This window comes from Cyprinodon variegatus, unplaced genomic scaffold, assembly GCF_000732505.1.
Source record: "Cyprinodon variegatus isolate N-32 unplaced genomic scaffold, C_variegatus-1.0 Scaffold986, whole genome shotgun sequence".
NCBI lineage: Eukaryota > Metazoa > Chordata > Actinopteri > Cyprinodontiformes > Cyprinodontidae > Cyprinodon > Cyprinodon variegatus.
In genome coordinates this window covers 230,198-248,766 of record NW_015151439.1, presented here as the reverse complement: position 1 = coordinate 248,766, position 18,569 = coordinate 230,198, and the positions used below count along the sequence as shown (strand labels likewise).

The window sequence follows — 18,569 nt, the reverse complement described above, 5'->3', positions numbered from 1 at the left end:
TATTAAACAAACATAACAAACACCCCTTACTAATGAAATACTGCAAACAGTAAAGGTATGTTGTTCTCTTTAAGCTAATTTACTTCTGGTATTTTTTTTTTTCCTTGGCAGACCCCCCAGAGGGGCATTTTCCCAGCCTAAATTGTAATGTTATAAGTAAACCAGGAGATGGCTGTATTTGACAGAACAATTGCAAAAAAGTAATAGTGAAGAAGGCACTTGAGATCCACCTATGATCATCTGAAGATCGACCAATCAATTGTAACCGATTGGTTTGGCATCACTTTCCTAATGTTTGCAGTATGAAATAAATTGGTTTTATACTTGTTTTTTTAAACTAATTCATTCTTGTTCATGACCCAGCTTTATTACATGGTGACAAACTGTTCTAAACAACTTCTTCTTAAATGTAAGTTATTAAAAGGTCATGATTTAGTATATTGCACAATTCTCCAGGTTTTGTATACAGCAAATGAAAACATATAGCCAGGGATAATCCGAGAAAGGATGGGAAAACAGATAGTTACTATAATCTTAAATAAACAAAAAAAAAACAAAAAAAAAACATTACAAACAAAAATTATGCAAAGGATCTTTGTGGTAAAAAGAATTATTTTCAGGAATGGACTTATTCAAGGGATAAAAGAGTGAAGAGGCATGATGTGATGTCATTCAAAAAGATATTTAGTAAAAAACCTGAATGTTAGGATGTATGACAGTTAATAATAATGATGGTATTACATTTTGAATATTTAAATACTTATGAAATGATTTAAATACTATAAAAGAAATCACAGTTAATGTGGATAACTGAGAATTGAGTGATGTAAATACTGTAACTGAAATGACGCAATTTCTTGTGCAATGAATAAAAGGGGTGGATATAAGATATCACATAAGATATAAGAATATATATATATTTTTTTTGTCGTGTGTTTCTTTTGTTAAAAAACTAGAAAGTAGAAATTGTTAATTTACTGAGGCAGAGCTTTTACAATTCCTAGGTCCTACAAATCCCATGTACATCAGAAAAAGAAAAAAGATACACCAATCAAAAGCTTGGGTCACGGGAGGTTAAAAACACGGCCTTAATTACAAATAGAAAAAACCAACAAGTCATAACCCAAATCAGAGCAAATACTTTCCTTATCTGGGCTGAATTCTAACCCAGTTTTTCTGAGTGGGTTACAGTAACTTAAAGGTTGATTTCTTTCTGTCCACCACAAAACACAGCAGAAAACACAATAGAAAAACAAAAGAAACATCCATAGAAAACATCGATCACATTCATCAAAGTCCCCTCTACTCTTTGCTCTTTATCAACTTGCTCCTTTGGGACAAATGTAGGATAAAATAACATTGATCATATTCTTGATAATGGGAGGTTGTGGATGGAGGTTGTGTGGCAGGTGGTGAGCTACAGTCATCTCCCAGGCATCCACCAGCTTTACTTTTACTCTCTGAAATATTGCCCTCAGGATCTTATCACGCTGTAAGGAATACCAGTCACTATTGGTCAGACTCTCGTATAGCGTCAGTGTTTTGGGGTTTGCAGTCCTGATGATGACCAGAGTACCTGGAGCCCTGTTTAACAGCCGGACCACTGCTTTCCGAACGTTCAGCAGACGTCGAATGTAGACCTCTACGGGGAATGTGCTGAAGTGAGACCAGATGCCAATAATTACAACAGTGTTTTCTCCCCCAACAACACGGTCAAGTTCATTGGCAATATAGCGAAGCTGGCTGACAGGCACATAGCGAAAACGGATGGGAGGTCCGTGGCTGCGGAAAGTCAATAAAATGTTGTTTGTATAATCCAAGGCTAGGAAAGGTCCTGTTTGATTTAAGCTCTCCATGGGAAACTCCTTGAGATCTATGCCAAGTAGAACACAGAGAAGAGGCTGCTATGTGAACAAATTTAAAGCAAAATGACATAACATGTGTAATGGTCACATACCTGGTAGAGTTCCATTTAAATATTCAAACCACTGCCTGATGGTGGAGTCTCCATACAGGTGGATCCTTTTGTTTTTCAGGCACTGACTGATTTCTGTGGCTGTGTTAAACTGGTGAACAGTGGTGCCATCCAGTGCTCGCCAAACACCGAGGTAGTAATAACCCGCAGGCCCATTTGAGACAGCATTTCTCACTTCACCAGGATAGTCCAAAAAGTAGTTGAAAGCTGAATAAAATAAAATAAAATACATATAATGCTGAGTTATTATTAACACTCTTAAAAAAATTAGATGTTCATCCTATCAAATAACTGTTTTCTTGTAGAAACTATTTAACATACACCAAATTTAGGTTGTTAAATGTATAAATATATGGGTTATTGCAAATCTATAACCTAATGATCAATATGTGTAATGACACTTTAAAAAATATAACTTCACCTGATTCATAAAAGTCATCCTTTTTCTTCAGAACTGGAAAGAGAAAGAGGTTGGAAGTTAGTGAGATTGATTAGGTTCTTATGCAAGTTGTACTTTTTTAATTGAGAACAAATTTTCTAAAGGGTATAAACAAGGAGATCAGTAGATAATTATTATTTTTTTTAATCTCGGCCATTCATAGCCTGCCTTTGTCCTGCATAGCCTGGCATATCTAATCATTGTTGTTTACAGTTAGTGTTAAAATTATTATACCTTGGATATGTGCAGGTCCTGAGGCTGGAATGGGCACCTTCAAGTTGACACCACTAACACAAAGAGCACAAAAATATATATCACACTTTTAATTCAATGAACCATGTGATCAAGCAAAAGTTTCCCTTTTTTGCACGAGACAGACTGCAGGTTGTAAACAGGGTTGCAAAAATCACCAAATGATGTCAAAATACCTCTAATATGATATGGTATATACACTCGATTTGTAGTGCTATTTTCTCTCTGGGGGATTTGAAGCTAACCATGTGCTGCAAGCTGGATTGTCACAAGATCTGAGTTTTCAGTCTCACAATAAATCCACTTTGAAAGACTGCTGCTATATAACTATTTTCTTTATCCAGAATGTGAACATTTTGGATAAAGAAAATAGGTGGTTTGAGAGGGGCCTGAAGGAAGCCATCTATGTTAAGAGAGAAAAAACAACTTTAAACGGAGGTGGTGGACTCAGATTCCAGCTTCCAAAAACTTACTATTCTGTTATAGAGATGATCCCTTCCAGGTATCACCACAACCCCCACCCCATCACAGACGAACAGAGAACCTCTCCTCTTCAGCCGATGAACAACACCTACTTAACGACCGACCCTTAACAATCATAGACAGGTTTCAGGTATAATATGAGACAATCCCCCCCTTTAACGACAATCCCCCCCTTTAACGACTGACCTTCAGAATCATAGACAGGTTTCAGATATTACAGGCTAACAATGGAACCAAACGACCCATTCATCGGTTACCATTTGCATGTTTCCAAGCAATACAAGGCCTTGTCTCTATAAAGACTCAAACTCACTGTGGATCCAGACATTAGAATTGAGAAAGCTTCCTGGAGAGGTGGCGAAACGTCTTCAAATCTTGGAAACCAAGTCCAGTGGATTGTTTTTTTAAACTTTTACGGAATGACTATGACCTGGATGACTGAGAACCTTCATCAGCATACTTCACTGAGTGTCAATTTTCTTCAGCCATTCAGAGGTGGATCTGGAGGTGTGTATGGGCTCCTTATCCTGATTCTGAATCATTGTCCTTTGGATGTGGAATTCTTTGTTTCATTTAAGATAGCAGGTCTTCCTGGTCATGAGGCAGCAGAACAGCCCCAAGTCATCACGCAAAAACCACCATATGTTGCTTTTGAAATGATTCCTTTCCTGAAGTGTAATTTTCATGCCAGATGCAATGGGACAAACACCTTCGAAAAAGTTCAAGTCAGTCTTAAGATTTTTCTTCCAGGAGTCTTGGGGATCATCAAGATGTGTTATGAAAAAAAAATGACTTGAGCCTTCGAGCCCTACCTTTTTTCACTCTGCAGAGGTTGGAACGCTTGGAACTCTATATAATCTTTTGAACAGGGTGCGAGCAGTCACTTGCAAAGTGCAGAGTGTTAGGAGGCTCTAAAGGACAGTTTTGAGTCTACTGTGTGGAAAGTGTTTTTAGATGCTGATGGGGATGAAACGAACTTCTTCTGACCTGTATTTTAGACTTCATTACTTTATGTGTGGGTAAGATAGTACACACCAAAACTTTATGGTGTTTCCTGAACATAAACCATAAATTGCTTCTGAATATAAACCCATGTTTATGCAGAAAAAAATGGCATTCATATGAGGAAAATATAGGAGCTAAAAAGGATGGATGGTGAGACGAAAAGACTGCTCACAGATTGGAAAGGCAGCTCCAGGCAGAGACCTGAGAACCAGCTATAAAAGAAAAATGTCTTTGGAGTCTGAAGAGGCTTTATTACCATCGCAGGCTACAAAAAACAGAGCTCTCTGGCAATAGGAGATGTAAGGTGGGCAAATAATGTTTTCAAAAGGTTTGACTAAGCTGCCTCTGCTTTTCCATCTACACAGCCCACTTCTATGCAGTCTTTAAAATCTGCTATAGTTCCCCCACCTTCATCTTCTGTTCCACCTCAGATGCCTCTTGGTTGTCTATCTCACCCATCCAAGTTGGAAGGGAACTTAGGAGGATGAAAGTCAGGAGAGGTCCAGACGGCACCAGCTCAAGCATTATCAGGCTCTGTGCAGGTCAACTGTGTGGAGTGATTGTGCACATCTTTAACCACACAAGACTGAAGATTTTGGAGCCAAAAAGATTCTTCTACAACTTTCCTAAAATTTTTTGCCTTTTGTTTATAAAAGCCAAATATTACACAATTTAGCCTCACCCTAAGTCTTTTTTGTGCAGGGGGTTACCAAAAATTGTTAATAATCTAAAAAACACAAAACCTCTAAGTATTTTCATTTGGTTGTGTGTTTGTGCAGAGCTTTATTTATGATTTTAAATCTACACTCACATTTGAAAGAGCTCCTCCTCCATTGGCTGTAGGTTTTGTATGAATCCTCCTTTGGAGTGGGTGATCCTAGCATTGCAACTTATATTCTTTGGCTTGTAGCAGAACCAGGGTTCACCCGTGATGGGATCAGAGTAGTTGCACAGCCTGTGAGGTTTATTAAGGCATATGTTACAGATCGCGGATTTATTCACCGAACCCTGACGGAAGAGGCTACGGAAATAGATTCTGTCCGGCTGCTCCTGGGTCAGTTTTTCCAGCACCACAATTCCCTCACTAGGGTGGACCAAGATCACCTGGGAGGAAAAGAGATAATACCAATTATTTCCAAAATAGTTAATATACCAGACTTTACAGCACAATCAAAAGGAGTGTTTTATCTCATACTGAATCTTAGGGGTTTTTTGCATTTCAAGTTATGGTTGTTTCAAACCAGTTAACTTTACTATTGGTAAGACAAGTGAATCTAGTTTACAACTTATCTATATTAATATGATTATTATGTTCAGTTTATGTTAAAAAAGTAGATATTACAAAACTTAATATTTATCCTTATAGGCAAACTTATAACACAGGTCTAACACTGAAAGGGACTCATTTTAAGCAATATAACCAAGAATAAAATAAGGCAGTTGTGGTGTTGTGTCACTAGAGAGCAGTGTAACCCTGCGTAATAAGCCAAGTTTCTGGGTTCATGTTGGTTTAATTCGGGTTTCTGTTCCTCTAAATGACCTTAGTGTTTCATGTGTGTCGTATTTTGTGAAATATGATTGGAGTGTCTAAATGTATAGAGCCTGATTTGTAATTGGCATTTAACAATTTAACATTTTTTATGCCCTGTATTAAAGGTAATTATCAGTACCGGTTTCTGTTATGTTGAAAGCACATGTCAAATATCATATTTAAGAGCTGGTTACCGAGAAAGTAAGTGAAGCTATCAGGCTTACTTTCAGTTGAATCTCTGAAAATGCTGAGGTGAATGAGCAGCAGAGTATTGTGTTACCAGAGTTGTAACTATGTCACTGCCTGGGGCCATTTTTTTTCACAATTACCACTCATAGACTTAGACCCTGTATGGAGCACCTATGATTTCTACATACACAGTATATACAAGCCACAGGGTTCAAACTAAGGATTTTAACAAGTCCAAACAGTCCATGGTACCCTAGATTAAAGGCTAAATCAGACAATTTCCCTTTATAGTTAAGATGACATAGAAACATTGTTACATGTCTAGCATTACCTCAACCTCTGCACGTCCTTCCCAGAGCAAAGAAAATATAGCAGAATAGGTGCCATTGCGATGATCCAACACCTTTCCTGCCACACCTGCATCAAGAATAGGGTTGTGCAGTCGAACTAGCAGGAAGTCTCCACCAAACTCCTTAGGGCGACCATAGAAGTCATACATCTTAATCAAAACCTCCAGCTGATCTCCTACATGCCAACTTCTCCCTCCATTAGGTGGCAGAATGGTGAAGCTGCTCCGAGCTGGATCACTGGTGTCATACAGGAAGAAGAAAGATGCTAAATCCGGTCCTTTGGGCCAGATAATTAATTGTTTTAGTAAGTCTGCCAAATGAGCCTCCTTTGGTGGTAGTGAATGGAAGGAGCAGCTGTGTTTAGCAATACTGTTGGGGGTCTGAAAACAACAAGAACATTCAAATAAATTATGCTGCATAGAGACAAAGATTCACATGACAAGATATACATTTTGGGATGATTATTCTTACAGTTTGGTTAACCTTTTACAAGCAGCTTTTTTTCACTAGTTCATTTACAGAACAAAATATTCAAGAGTTTACCAGGCATACAAATGGAAGTACAACAATATATCTTTAGCACTTTATAAAGAAATATGTTTAGTTTAACATGTTAACTACAATTATCTGTTTAGATAAATGGTTGGTGCATGTTGGTAAATGACGGGCGCAACCAAATTTAAATGGTACAGTTCTTTAACTGCCCTCTGGTGCTCAGAGAATTGTGGTTTGCTATGGATGGGTGCTATATGCATAGTTGGGAAGTTTGATTCAAAATATTGTGTTTAGAGGTGAAAAGCAGTGGTTTTCAAGCTAGTTCCTTCCTAAATGCAGATAGTAGGTGCATTTTCTTTCATAATGTATATGCACACAAACACTAAAAGAGATTCTCAAAGTAGCTATATATTTAGTTTCACTAAGTTTAGTTGCACACATAAACTTCGTCCATACTGTTACAAGCAAAATTCTGGTAAAGTGCATGCTTTTGTCCTTTTTGGTCAAAAAAAATATATTTGGAATCACTCAAGGGGAAAAAAGGGTATTTTTTCCCCCTACAACAATAATGTTGAAAAACAGTGCTTACTGCATATTTATCAAACATTTGAATCCAGGTTGGTACTGTAGTAGCAGATGTAAAACATGCCACACCTGCAGTTTCCTCCAGAAAAGCTCAAGCCTTATTTCACAGGGTCAGGTGCAGTGGGGGTTGTGTTTCCAGTGAAAGGGACTGAATGCTTTAGCATGGCAGCATTATTTTCCAAATTATTTAGGCAATGACCCCATACTTTTTTTACTTAAATTGGCTGTGTGCAAGGTGAAGTATATAAAGGCATGGTGAGCTTAGTGCAGAGAACATTGGCTGCACTTTACAGAGTCTAGGACATGTTTATGCGCATGTTGAAACAATAAATGTGAGGTATAATTATTGTGTAAATGATTAATGATGTAAAAAAGAGAAGAAAAAAAAAAGAAAACAGAGGCCAGCCATTGCGCACTAACGGCCTGATCTTAAGAGGGTTTGCCTGTCTTAAAACAAAATTTCTCATGTTTTATCGTTATCATTTTATTGTTATTTTTTTTTCCATATTCAACTTTGGTTATTTTCAATGTTATGCCTTTACTTTTGTTCTTAGCACTTTAAGATAGGCTACCTATTTCAACTGCACTATACATATTAAGTACTTTCATTATTCCTCAATCTCCATGGCTTTGAACCTCATCTTTCTTTACATGAACTCTCAAACTACCTGTAAAAAAAAAAAAAAAAAAAAAAAAATCTGCTCATATTCATGTGTGGAACCAGATCAGTTTGCATGTTTTCACATTTGCAAAAAAATACTTTACATATGTTAACATAATCAGTAAAAGAAAAACCCATCACAAATGGAGGAGAAAGAAACAAAAAAAAAAAAAATGACATGCTTGTGTGAATGCTGCAAATAAAAAGCAGGATTTCTATTTTAGAACAAATTTGCATTATTTACATACTGAGATAATGGGGAGAAAGAAAATGGAATGTCATTATTTTGAACAGCACTACTCACCTTGACTACTTCATATGTTGTTAAATATGTGACCCAGTTACTGTACAGCAGCAGAATAATGATACTCAAAACCAAGGTGAGGTAGAAAGGTCGGAACTTTGGACTGCAAATACGTCTGTAAGCTCTTGATCTCATTATCAGGGATGTCTTTTTGATCCTTGATTAAAATGTAAAGGAAGAAAAGAGAAAATCGGTTAATTTTATATTAAAAACATTCTGATACAAATTATTTTTGCATTCTTCTTATGTTAGTCTATGTCAGTGTTTCCCGACCGGGGGTACTTGTACCCCTAGTGGCTGCAAGTGCATTGCAAGGGGTGCAAAATAAAATTGGGCTGGGATCTGCTTTGCTTTGTGAGGCCCAATTGAAAAATTAAACAAGCTTTTATCAACCAAAAAATATGTTTTTCTTATATGTGTGAATTCAGCTTCAGCTTTTACATACGTACAAACCAAGCAGAGTAACAGACTGGATGTAGAGAACAGCCTAGTATCTGATGTTTTTCACACTGAGCTATCGGAGCTCATCAAAGCAGCTCAGGTGTATTGATGGAAACAGAGTATAACTAATTAAGTCAGTCTGACAATAAGTTTTGTTCTGTATTTTGTTTCCATTTCATCTAGTTTAAATGTGATTATAAGGGAATTTCTCAGAGGAGCTCCAGTTTTATAATATTATATTTTGTATTAATTTCGATTCCATACTAACACGCAACATATTTGTGTTGTTTTTTTATTTGAAATGGAAAGCATAAAATGCCAAAGAATCAAATGCTTAAATGAAAAGATTAAGCAAAATAGTTTTTAATTTTAAAATCAGGTATTGTACGTTCCACTTTTGGACAGTCATCAACACTTTTGACTGAGAGGGAGACTCATGGTAAGAAAAAATGCCCAAAGGGTTACATAAGTTAGAAAAGATTAGGAAACACTGATCTAAGTTACCCTTTTTTAAGTGGCTTATTATTTATTTCAGCCTTACAAGTCAAAATTACTGTTTCTTTATCTGCTTCTTTATCAGGTTTATTACAAAAAGAGAAAAAAAAGATAAAATAAAACTACTATGTTTTTCTTGAAGTGTTTAGCTAAGTTTGGCCTGTATAGAACTAGGGTCCAGACGGATTTTATTTATAGGAGGTGGTTTTTAGGTTTGGCATAGGTATTATAAATATGTTTTCTTTATTAATCATTGAGCCTTGTGAGGGACACTAAAAAATATGAAAAAAAAAATCTTCCTAGGATCTCCCAAAGGTTTTAAAGATTCTGGTTATTATTGTTAGACAGATGCCTAAATCATTCGTGATTTATATACACAAAAAACTGTATGAGGTGTAGATAAAAGCCAATGCTATAAATGCTTTGGCAGGATGTAGCAAAAGTTATTTTGGATTTTGGTAAACCTTTGGGAACCATAAGTCGTCATCTTGACAAAGTTTTTTTACTAGAGATGTATCATTATATTCATCTACTGTTCCTTTAGGACTCCGCAATTTTCTACATGAAGCTATTTTCTTAAAAAACATCCTGTTTAATAACAGGTTACATTTGTTTAAAACCATCCTGACAGATAAACCAACAATAGGCATCATTGTGGAAAAGCTATTGTTGACCATTACCTAATCATGACCTAGAGGCCATGTCAGGTTTGCTTTTGCATACATTTGATATTCCATTTTATGAATTTTTTGAAGTGATAAATACCTTTTTTTTGTCCTGCTAGCTCAACATTTCCTGTATTTAAACCGGGAAGAATACAGAAATATGGTTTGTATCTTTGGAAGGTAAGATAAAGAGTTTTTGTAACCTCTCTTCACATCCTGCTCTCCGTTGCCTCTATTTCAATGGTGTTCAGTTTCTTAGTCCCAGCCAGGCTGGATCACTACCTGACTTTAAGCACTTGTAAATAACTTAAGCTTCACAACATGAAGTAGGCTGAAAAACTTGAAAGACGAACGCATCCTGCTTGAATACAAAGGGCTACAAGATCAGATTAAATAAAGTCATCATGCAGGAAATGGTTAAAAATGCATTTTTAGGACTTTGAGAGCATCTTTCATGAAATACAGCTATAGTTGTATTCATGGTGCAAGTAAATCTTCTCAGGTGTTTACATTATGTTAAAGAAGAACATTACGTTTTTACCTGAAGCTTGTGAGGAAATGTTGTCAAAAAGGGAACACGGCCATTTGCTGCATAGATAACCCCCCTCTAAGCATTTTAAAATATATCAAACGTTTTATGACATGATTTAAGAGGAGCAGTCGTCTTGTAGCCTCTAGTCTTCTTCTGCAACTTTTCTGTCAGCCTGTTCTGTCTGCTCTTATACCGTGTACTTCCTGCTACCTTACAGGTCTGACTGCATTCCTTTAAAAAGTCGGTTATTTGCAAAAGCACCGCTCATTTACATTGCAACATTACATGTCAAAATGCTGAGCATGATAATAACATAAAACCAGAATACACAAAACAATTTCGACCACAGATTTAAATTGATGAGGTTTCAGTGATCAATTTAAATAAAACAATCAAAGGTAAGTCTAAATAAATGTGTTTAACCTTGAGTTGAATAATGTAAGTTTTAAGTGTTTTTTTTTTATTTCCTTTAAGTTTGTTTCAGATTAGTGGAATGTTTCAAATTAAATGCTGCTGATTCTGAGGATATGGATCTGAACTCAATGCTATTTCTGACATTTTGAATTGAAAAAGCTTCCTGGATGGGAAGCAAAAGCTCTTCAAACTTGGAAACAAAGTTGGATTGTTTAACTTTTTTGGAATGACTATGACCTGAATGACTGAGAATCTTTAACAGATAACCTAAGTGGTCTGGGAGGCTGATACAGTCACAACAACCCTTAACATAATTTCTCTTAAATGGTGCCACATTTGTAAGAAAATGCCTTTGTAGGTTGAGTAGCAGAGTTAAAGATGTGGATCGTGACAATTGAAAACTTCTGAAATTCTCTTTACCAAAGTTTTACTAGGAGGTAAAGATGAAATATACTGGTTCTCTGCTCTGTTTCACGAAGAATTGCTGTCCTACCATGAGTAGAAAATATTTTTTGAGTATTTCTACCCTCTCTTACCTACTCAAGGGTCAGAAATTGTGATTTCAGTTGTGTAAGTTAACTCAAGAATCTAACCAACTGTCAGTTTAGTGCTTGCTGAAAATATTGAAATGTCAATATTGAAGTAAATTTAAAAAGATATTCCTCTGTAGATGATAAAAAAAAAAACTAACCGCTGTCTAACCACTCCATCCTGATGGGTATATCTAATGAGTATTTGCACTTTGTCCACAGCAGGTTCTTCCAGAAACTGACACGCCTTTTCTGACACTTCCTTGTGCAGATATCGGCTGAGAAGTAGGATGAGAAATTTCAAACAACCCTGACAGAGAGGGGTTGTTTCAGGATGTAATTTTAGATTTTAATCTTTTCCGGGAAGCTGTTTCATAGCTTTCTGAAACAGAAAAACTAAAATGTATAAAATGATTTATCAAAGAAGAAATCGATAAAACTCTATATTACCACTAACTCTGCTTTGTGAAATGAGACCCTGGAAACTAAAGACCATTCACTCGCATGTAACCTTACCTCAGAACTGGAACGCTTTGCAACTTGATATGAAATGCCATAAATATTTCCATTATTGCCAGTTATCAGATTCAAGATCGGCATTATGTACAGTGTATGATTTGTAATTCAAAAAGTAAGATTATTATATTTTGAACTAGCTTTGATTTTCCTCAACTTCCTTTTTTATACTTACATTTAGAGAGTAATAAAACAGTAATTTCTTACTGTCAGACATCCTTTTTTATTACTATCTTTGGCCATTTATGGGATTAATTAGTTAGTAGATAAATCGGCAAGAAGTTGAAGACAGAGGGTGTCCTATCCTAGAACATGTCCCACTACAAAGATTTACTGTTTTAAATCTAGGATATATATGACCAGCCAGACGGCCCGATAACAACATCAACAAACGCTCAAATCATTTGAGTTTCCTTGTACATGGACAGTTATGGGCTGTGTCAAAATGTCCGTTCTAACCTCTAAATCTCTCAATCACTATATAAAGTGGGGCGTATAGTGGACTTTATAGTGACCTCAGTCAACTGACGAAGATGATCCCTTCTTTTCGCTCTCTGTTGGTCACCTAACTCCGCCTCCACCACGCTGTGCCTACGCCATCTTTATTTGTTGCTGCTGTTGGGTAATGACAGCCATGGAAGACAGCTGGTCGCTGTGACAATAAATCCTATGTTGCTTTGTAAGGAGAGCCCTCCTCGCCAAGCATTCCGGGATATATATATCTGCTCGTCTAATGACCATGGATGATCATTACTTTTTGAGATGCATTGTGGGAAATTTCGACTCCACTACTTTTTAATCCACTAGACATTCAGACACTCATCTAAAATGGCTTAACCACTTTAGAGTGGCCTATACAGTATAGTGTCGCCGCTGCCTGACAATCTATATAGGGCGCTATATAGTGTTAGAGTGCCCTATATAGTGGTTAAGGCAGACTTTCGGACACAGCCATGGTGACCCAAAGTCATTTTGGTCTTTGTTTTTTATACTCTCATCGAGCATGTTTTAATGCCAGGTGTAGTAACCTGTCAATTGCCCTGAGTGAATCAGCTTCCAGAGATGGCTAATGCTTCACTATGCCTCTGCCCTGCTGACAGAGTCGATAGTTTTTGTTGAAGTTGATGCTTTGATTTTAGTTGATATCTCTCTAACTGGAAAATTTAGGCTTCATTGGAAAAATCTAAATAGGTTATTATTATACGGCCCTGTAACTGTCAGATACCCATTTCAGCAGTTGAGGACCATGTAATGTTTATTTTAGTTGTAAGAACTGCTCCCAGCAGAGCAATGAAAATCAACTAACGGCATTTTGGACAAGATGGGATGCCCTCAACACTTGTAGGATGAGCTTATTATCATAGCTCACAAAAGTTTAAGTTTCAGATGATTGCACTTACCTGATTTCAGTTGACCCCTTTATATTCATCTCTGTGTTTTCTGCTCTGTTGTGGATTCATCTCTTATCATCATGCTCATCCCTGGTTCTTAAGATTCTTCTTCATAAGATCTGGCAATTGTAGGATCAGATGAACTGTTTGTGTCATTGCAGCCAATAGATTTACACTGCTACAAATGCAAACTGAACTATACGATAAAATTGCATTAAGCAAAACCAAACAAGAATCAACAGCAGAATGAGCTAATTCATATTTAGGAGGGAAGAGTTGGAAAGATTTACATGATAGCAAAAAAGAATATAAAAAAATAAATATATAAGTTCAAGGACTCATATACACCACAACATACTAGAGCTGTCCTCATCTGTTATTAATATCAGATATTGGCCCAATAATATTTAAAAAAAATTATACCGGATTTTATCGGCCAGCATCTAACATCTCAGAAATTTTCATGCAGATGGAAGCACTCTGCTAATGTTAGTAATGTTACTTGAACAAGCATTTTCTAATATTCTACAGTATACGGAAAGTAAAAAAAAAAAAAGAAGCTTATATGAGTTGTGCTAATATTGTATCGGGTCATATTGGTATCAGCAAAATCTCAAGGCTGCAATAACGCATCAGAAAAGAAAAAGCTGTATCTAGACACCCCTACCAAATACCACAGAGACTACAACTCTAAAATATTTATTCTATTATATCATGTAAACTTTTGGAGTCAGTGGTGTGTGGAAGAGAAGGAAGGAGTGCTTAGGTTTATAACAGTCTATGTTATAGAGCTTACAGTTCAGTGTATGTTGTCCAGGTCTGGGAAGAAATCCGGAGGATGATCACTGTTGAGAGTGAAGAGCCAGGTAAGAGAATAACATTGTAAGCCCAGAGGGTTTGGTGCATGAATTTCTACCTGAAAGCACAAAAAATAAAATAAATAGCTCCATGCCTATCCAGACTTAATGCATGTTTTTGATATGGTAGCTTTGTAAAGGTAAAAGCTAAAAGTTAATTGTTTTCAGTTTAATGTGTGGCCTAAGCCTCTGATGAGCCCTGTGGGCTTTTCTACAGACTGAGTGATGGTCAGTGGAGTGCACCAGATTAGATAAGAGAAACTGGTCCAATGAATCTCCGTTTCAGGTGTATTACGGTAAAAGTATAATTAAGTAAAAACAGAATCACAACTTTAATCCACAAAATATAACAGTTCAGGGTAGTGGCAGAGCTTCAGTAGGGGGGCATTATAACCCTGAGAACAGACATTATGTTCTTTAATATATGATCACAGTTCTCTTGTCTTCTAATGATAATGTCCAGCAGAATAATAAAATAATAATAAAAAATAAAAGAACATTATTGATCTCATACTGAAGAAATTAACCACACACTGTGCCCAGGGAGCAGTGTGGGGTTAATGGTCTTGCTCAGGGACCCAGAGGACAGGCAGTGGGGATCAAACCAGGTGCATGCAACCTTTTCAGAACACAAGCAAACTGCTCTAACCCACTAGACCAACACTTCCCCAAGAATTAAATTAAATACAGTGTACTACAATGGCATAGACAGTCAGCAGATCTCTGTCGAGTAGATCATTTTTGAGATGTGGTGGAAAATAGATTTATTGAGTGGAATTGGAGATGACAAAATCTGTAGGAACTGTGTGATTCATTGTGTCAATATGAATTAAAACCTCCAAGGAACGTTTTAGACACTTGAATCAATCTAACCCCCGAAGACTCAGCAAGGTTCTAGAGGCATTGCGACTTAAAAGTATAGTAAAATGTCCATGGATGTGTGGCTGTGTGGGTTTACCTTCATGAGACTGCAGGTGGTGCTGTTTACAGCAGATTCAAAGCTAAACTTCACCCTACCCCAATTAATAGACATGAACATGTCTGAACATTTGTTATAATCTCTTGTCTCACTGGGTCACGGCAATTTGATGTTATTCATAAAAGAAAAGTTAACCCACATTCCAAAAACACAAAAAAGGGCTTGAAAACCTTCCAAGTGTAACATGAGATTACTGCACAGCTAAAAGCAGCAAAGCCAACAAACTCATATGCAGCTGTGCCTGTTAATGTGGAGCAATATAAAATATGGTTGCAGTCGGTAACTTATTAGCCTGTCTAACAAACCTGGGCTATTCCCCCTGAGCTGAAGGTGCCCAGCAATGAACCAAAAGAGTCAAGAGCCAAAAATTATACAATGCATACTTGTGTTTTTCTTTGCTTTTTTAATTTAACCCTGTAACTGTGAAATATAGGTAGAAATGGGGCCTTATATCGTGAAATAAAACATCTGGTTTCTCTTAGAAAGATTAAAGCCTATTCCAAATTTCCTGTGATTGTTTTACTCTGCAGAAAGAGACTGAAAGTAAATAAAATAATTGAAAATAGAGAGTACACAAAAGAAAATATATCCAGAATGTAAGGATACAATTGAACAGTAAGGAAATATATTGTTTTAATTATATTAAATGTCATTTAAAAAGGATAAAAAGGATGCTTGAAGATTAATCTTGTCAAACAAGTGAGTGAAATTAAGTGAGAAACAAAGAGATGGTTTAGACAGGCGTCCACAAAGTTGTCCCAGGCGGAAAAACACTTCAGGCGGTAGGATAAGCAGCGTCTTTCGAGTTTAGTGATGTGAAGACAAAGTCCTGACAGCAAACAATTGTGGAAGGGGAAGGTGAAGAGCTACTGGCACGGAAATTAAGGTTGGCAAAGATGATCAGCCGTTGCAATGGTGTATGTGTTCTTAAGCCTAGCATTTTCAGGCTCCAAGACAGACACAGAATCAGAGGCTGAAGTTGACAGGGCTTCGGCCCGAGGTGTAGAGGCTTGGATTATGACTGAAACTTGGAAGGCTTAGATTTCCCCTGGAAACTTGAAAGGATCCAGTATGCCTGAATCCTTGTTGGAACCAAGGAGTGAGGCGTAGAAGCCTAGAGGATCCTAAGTCGAACTCTGGGTGTGTGCACCTAGACAGCCACAGCCACCAGGAATGATACGAGATGTATTGGATGGACCCCTAAGGGGGTCGTGGAGACCCCTTAGAGACAGCTGGTGCAGCATCCAGAAGACTCTCTAAGGCTGGAGCACAGCGCAAACCTTAACAAGAAAAAGCTGCTGAGGACATGGAGTGTTCAGCTGCTGTGCAAGGCTTAAATACCGCTGTAGCCTTGTGCCCCCGCTTGTGACATAAGCATGCAGCAGCGGCAGGCACCCAGCCAACATCAGCAAAGTCAGCAGGAACTAATGCTGAGACATCTAATGGACCTTTGGAGACTGGACTAGCAGAAAGAACAAAGTTAATTGAAGTGGAAAAGACTTTGAGCTGCGGTTGAGGTGATGGTAGATTTTTTACCAACACTGCCAGGAGGTCCCATTCTGTCTGCTTTAACAGCCACACAAGGCCCAAAGAAGGAAGCAGAGCCGGTTACTTCATGAACACTTTGACATGCTTTCATGGAAGGCTACATAATCCGATTCTGTTTCCGTTATTTTGATATAAGCCTCTTTATTAAAGAGCCTGCTGAGTTCTTGTGACTGGAATCGTCTTTCATCCGGAGGTAGAAAAGGACATAAAAGAAGATTGTGACCGTTTTTTTTTTTTGGTTTTTTTTGTTGCAATTACTCACAATGCCCCATATTTTAGTCAGAAGAGGATGCACCAGTGATAGTTTTTTATTTGCACCAGTTTGAACCCCAAACAGCCTTTAACAGCCAAAGAGTCAGGGCTCAAATTAAAATGCTTGATGTGAATGTATCCCAACAAATACTTGGGTTCATCCATCCTGCAAGGAAAGAGTGACCTAAATGATGTTCCTGCTGCTAAGAATAGACAACATAACCTTTTCTAAAAATAAGAAAAAACAAAAATCCAGAGAAAAATGTAGCTAATTGTGTGCCTTTCTTTATGTACAGCCAATGTGAAAACTTTAAAAATATTGATTCTACAACAATTCATATGTCAGTTAAAAAAAATACTGCTGTTCTTTCAGAATTTGCAGGCTAGTTGATTAAGCAGGGGGACGTTAGAGTTTGTTTTCCTTTATTTATTCAGCAGTTTTTATCTTTTGTTTATTTTGCTGTCTAAAGGGTCTCTTCAGCTCCTCCAGCTGGCAGATATTGGGACAGCACTTGTTTAGACAGATTAGGCATTTGTTTTATTACCAATAACACATAATATTGTAATGGACAGCTTATACTTTCCATGCTTTAGGAAAGGGGTTTCACTACACTAGTGGTGATTCTTGATTAAATTTACCAAGGGGGCCAAGGTGTGGCCAGCTTTGTTTTATGATGGCACACAACAAAAGAGCAAACATGGCAAAAGTGCATCGTTTAGCATATTAAAAGAGCCATGGGGCCAATGTTGCAGACCCCTGACAAAACAGATAAAAACATTGATCCCATCTAAATATACCTGGAGCTTAAAGCTGACTGTAAATTTTAATTAATTGATAAACTGAAATGTAAAGTTGAAATATTAAATTGGTCCAAGGGATTAATAAGTTAAGTCATCTTCTGTAAGCACATACAATATTTTCATAAGAAATTGACTTAATATTTCACTGCAAAGGCTGGTCAAAAGGGATTTTAAAAGTTCTCAAAATAAGAATATTTGCCTTTAATTTAAAGAGGTAGATAAGATGATCTGCCGAATAAATTTGTGCTTTTGCCCTTATAAGATAATTAGATATATTGCTCTTGGGATAATATAATTCTTTTTTTTTTTTTCTTCTCTTATTTCAAATTTTAAAAATCACATTCTTCTGAAAAGTTGTATCATCTGCTACATAAAGGAAATTTACATAAAAGAAAAAAAATGACTTACTCAGATTTCAATATTTGCAGTGTATGTTTTCGGTATAGGAGCCAGGAGTTGTTCCACAGGGGCCCATATGTAGAACCGCCCCTGCTTCATGACACAGACAATCATGGTTAAAACCTTTGTTTCTGCACATCATTATTTTTTATAAGGGTGGCCAGGCAATAACCAATGTACAATGAGGGGTGGCTGAAAGCGGATAGGCACCAGAACGTCTTGGTCAATCTACTCTGTTCCAACAGGAAAATTAACGAGCAAAACACCCATATTTTCTAAATAAATACAAACTACACTTTCCTACAGCCTTTACTAACAAATAGATGCATATATTTAAACATCCGTAATTTCTAGATAAATGGTATAGTGGACAAAACTCTTTCAGTTTTGAGCTCTGGGGTGTAAATCTTTTCCATTACCTACTTGTATCAATAAACATTCTGCATAAAACATCTTTGCAATCACTAATATCTACATAAA

The 18,569-nt window shown here is 36.9% G+C and overlaps 1 protein-coding gene across 3 annotated transcripts; it reads right to left on the bottom strand.

Moving 5' to 3' along the window:
• Positions 1–696: 696 nt before the first annotated feature.
• Positions 697–18,180, bottom strand: LOC107100547 (NXPE family member 3-like). 3 transcript variants are annotated; one of them, XM_015399071.1, is made up of 10 exons: positions 18,099–18,180; positions 14,050–14,169; positions 13,263–13,372; positions 8,270–8,426; positions 6,206–6,604; positions 4,966–5,258; positions 2,649–2,701; positions 2,397–2,429; positions 1,958–2,182; positions 697–1,873 (listed from the first exon to the last, which is right to left on the bottom strand). In XM_015399071.1, the coding sequence occupies exons 3-10, from the start codon at positions 13,289–13,291 to the stop codon at positions 1,320–1,322; spliced, it is 1,743 nt and encodes a 580-aa protein (XP_015254557.1). In that variant the 5' UTR covers positions 13,292–13,372; positions 14,050–14,169; positions 18,099–18,180; the 3' UTR covers positions 697–1,319. The 3 variants fall into 3 exon arrangements, with proteins under 3 accessions (XP_015254557.1, XP_015254556.1, XP_015254558.1); XM_015399070.1 differs by having other exon boundaries at positions 14,050–14,098; positions 18,099–18,172; XM_015399072.1 differs by lacking the exons at positions 13,263–13,372; positions 14,050–14,169; positions 18,099–18,180 and adding an exon at positions 10,412–10,556 and having other exon boundaries at positions 698–1,873.
• Positions 18,181–18,569: the final 389 nt, after the last annotated feature.

Coding starts and splice junctions, on each gene's coding strand:
- LOC107100547 (XM_015399071.1), bottom strand. CDS start 13,291: ATGAATATAAAGGGGTCAACTGAAATCAG. Junction 6,605..8,269: donor CAACATATGAAGTAGTCAAG/GTGAGTAGTGCT, acceptor TGTTGTTTTCAG/ACCCCCAACAGTATTGCTAA. Junction 2,430..2,648: donor AGGACCTGCACATATCCAAG/GTATAATAATTT, acceptor TTCTCTTTCCAG/TTCTGAAGAAAAAGGATGAC.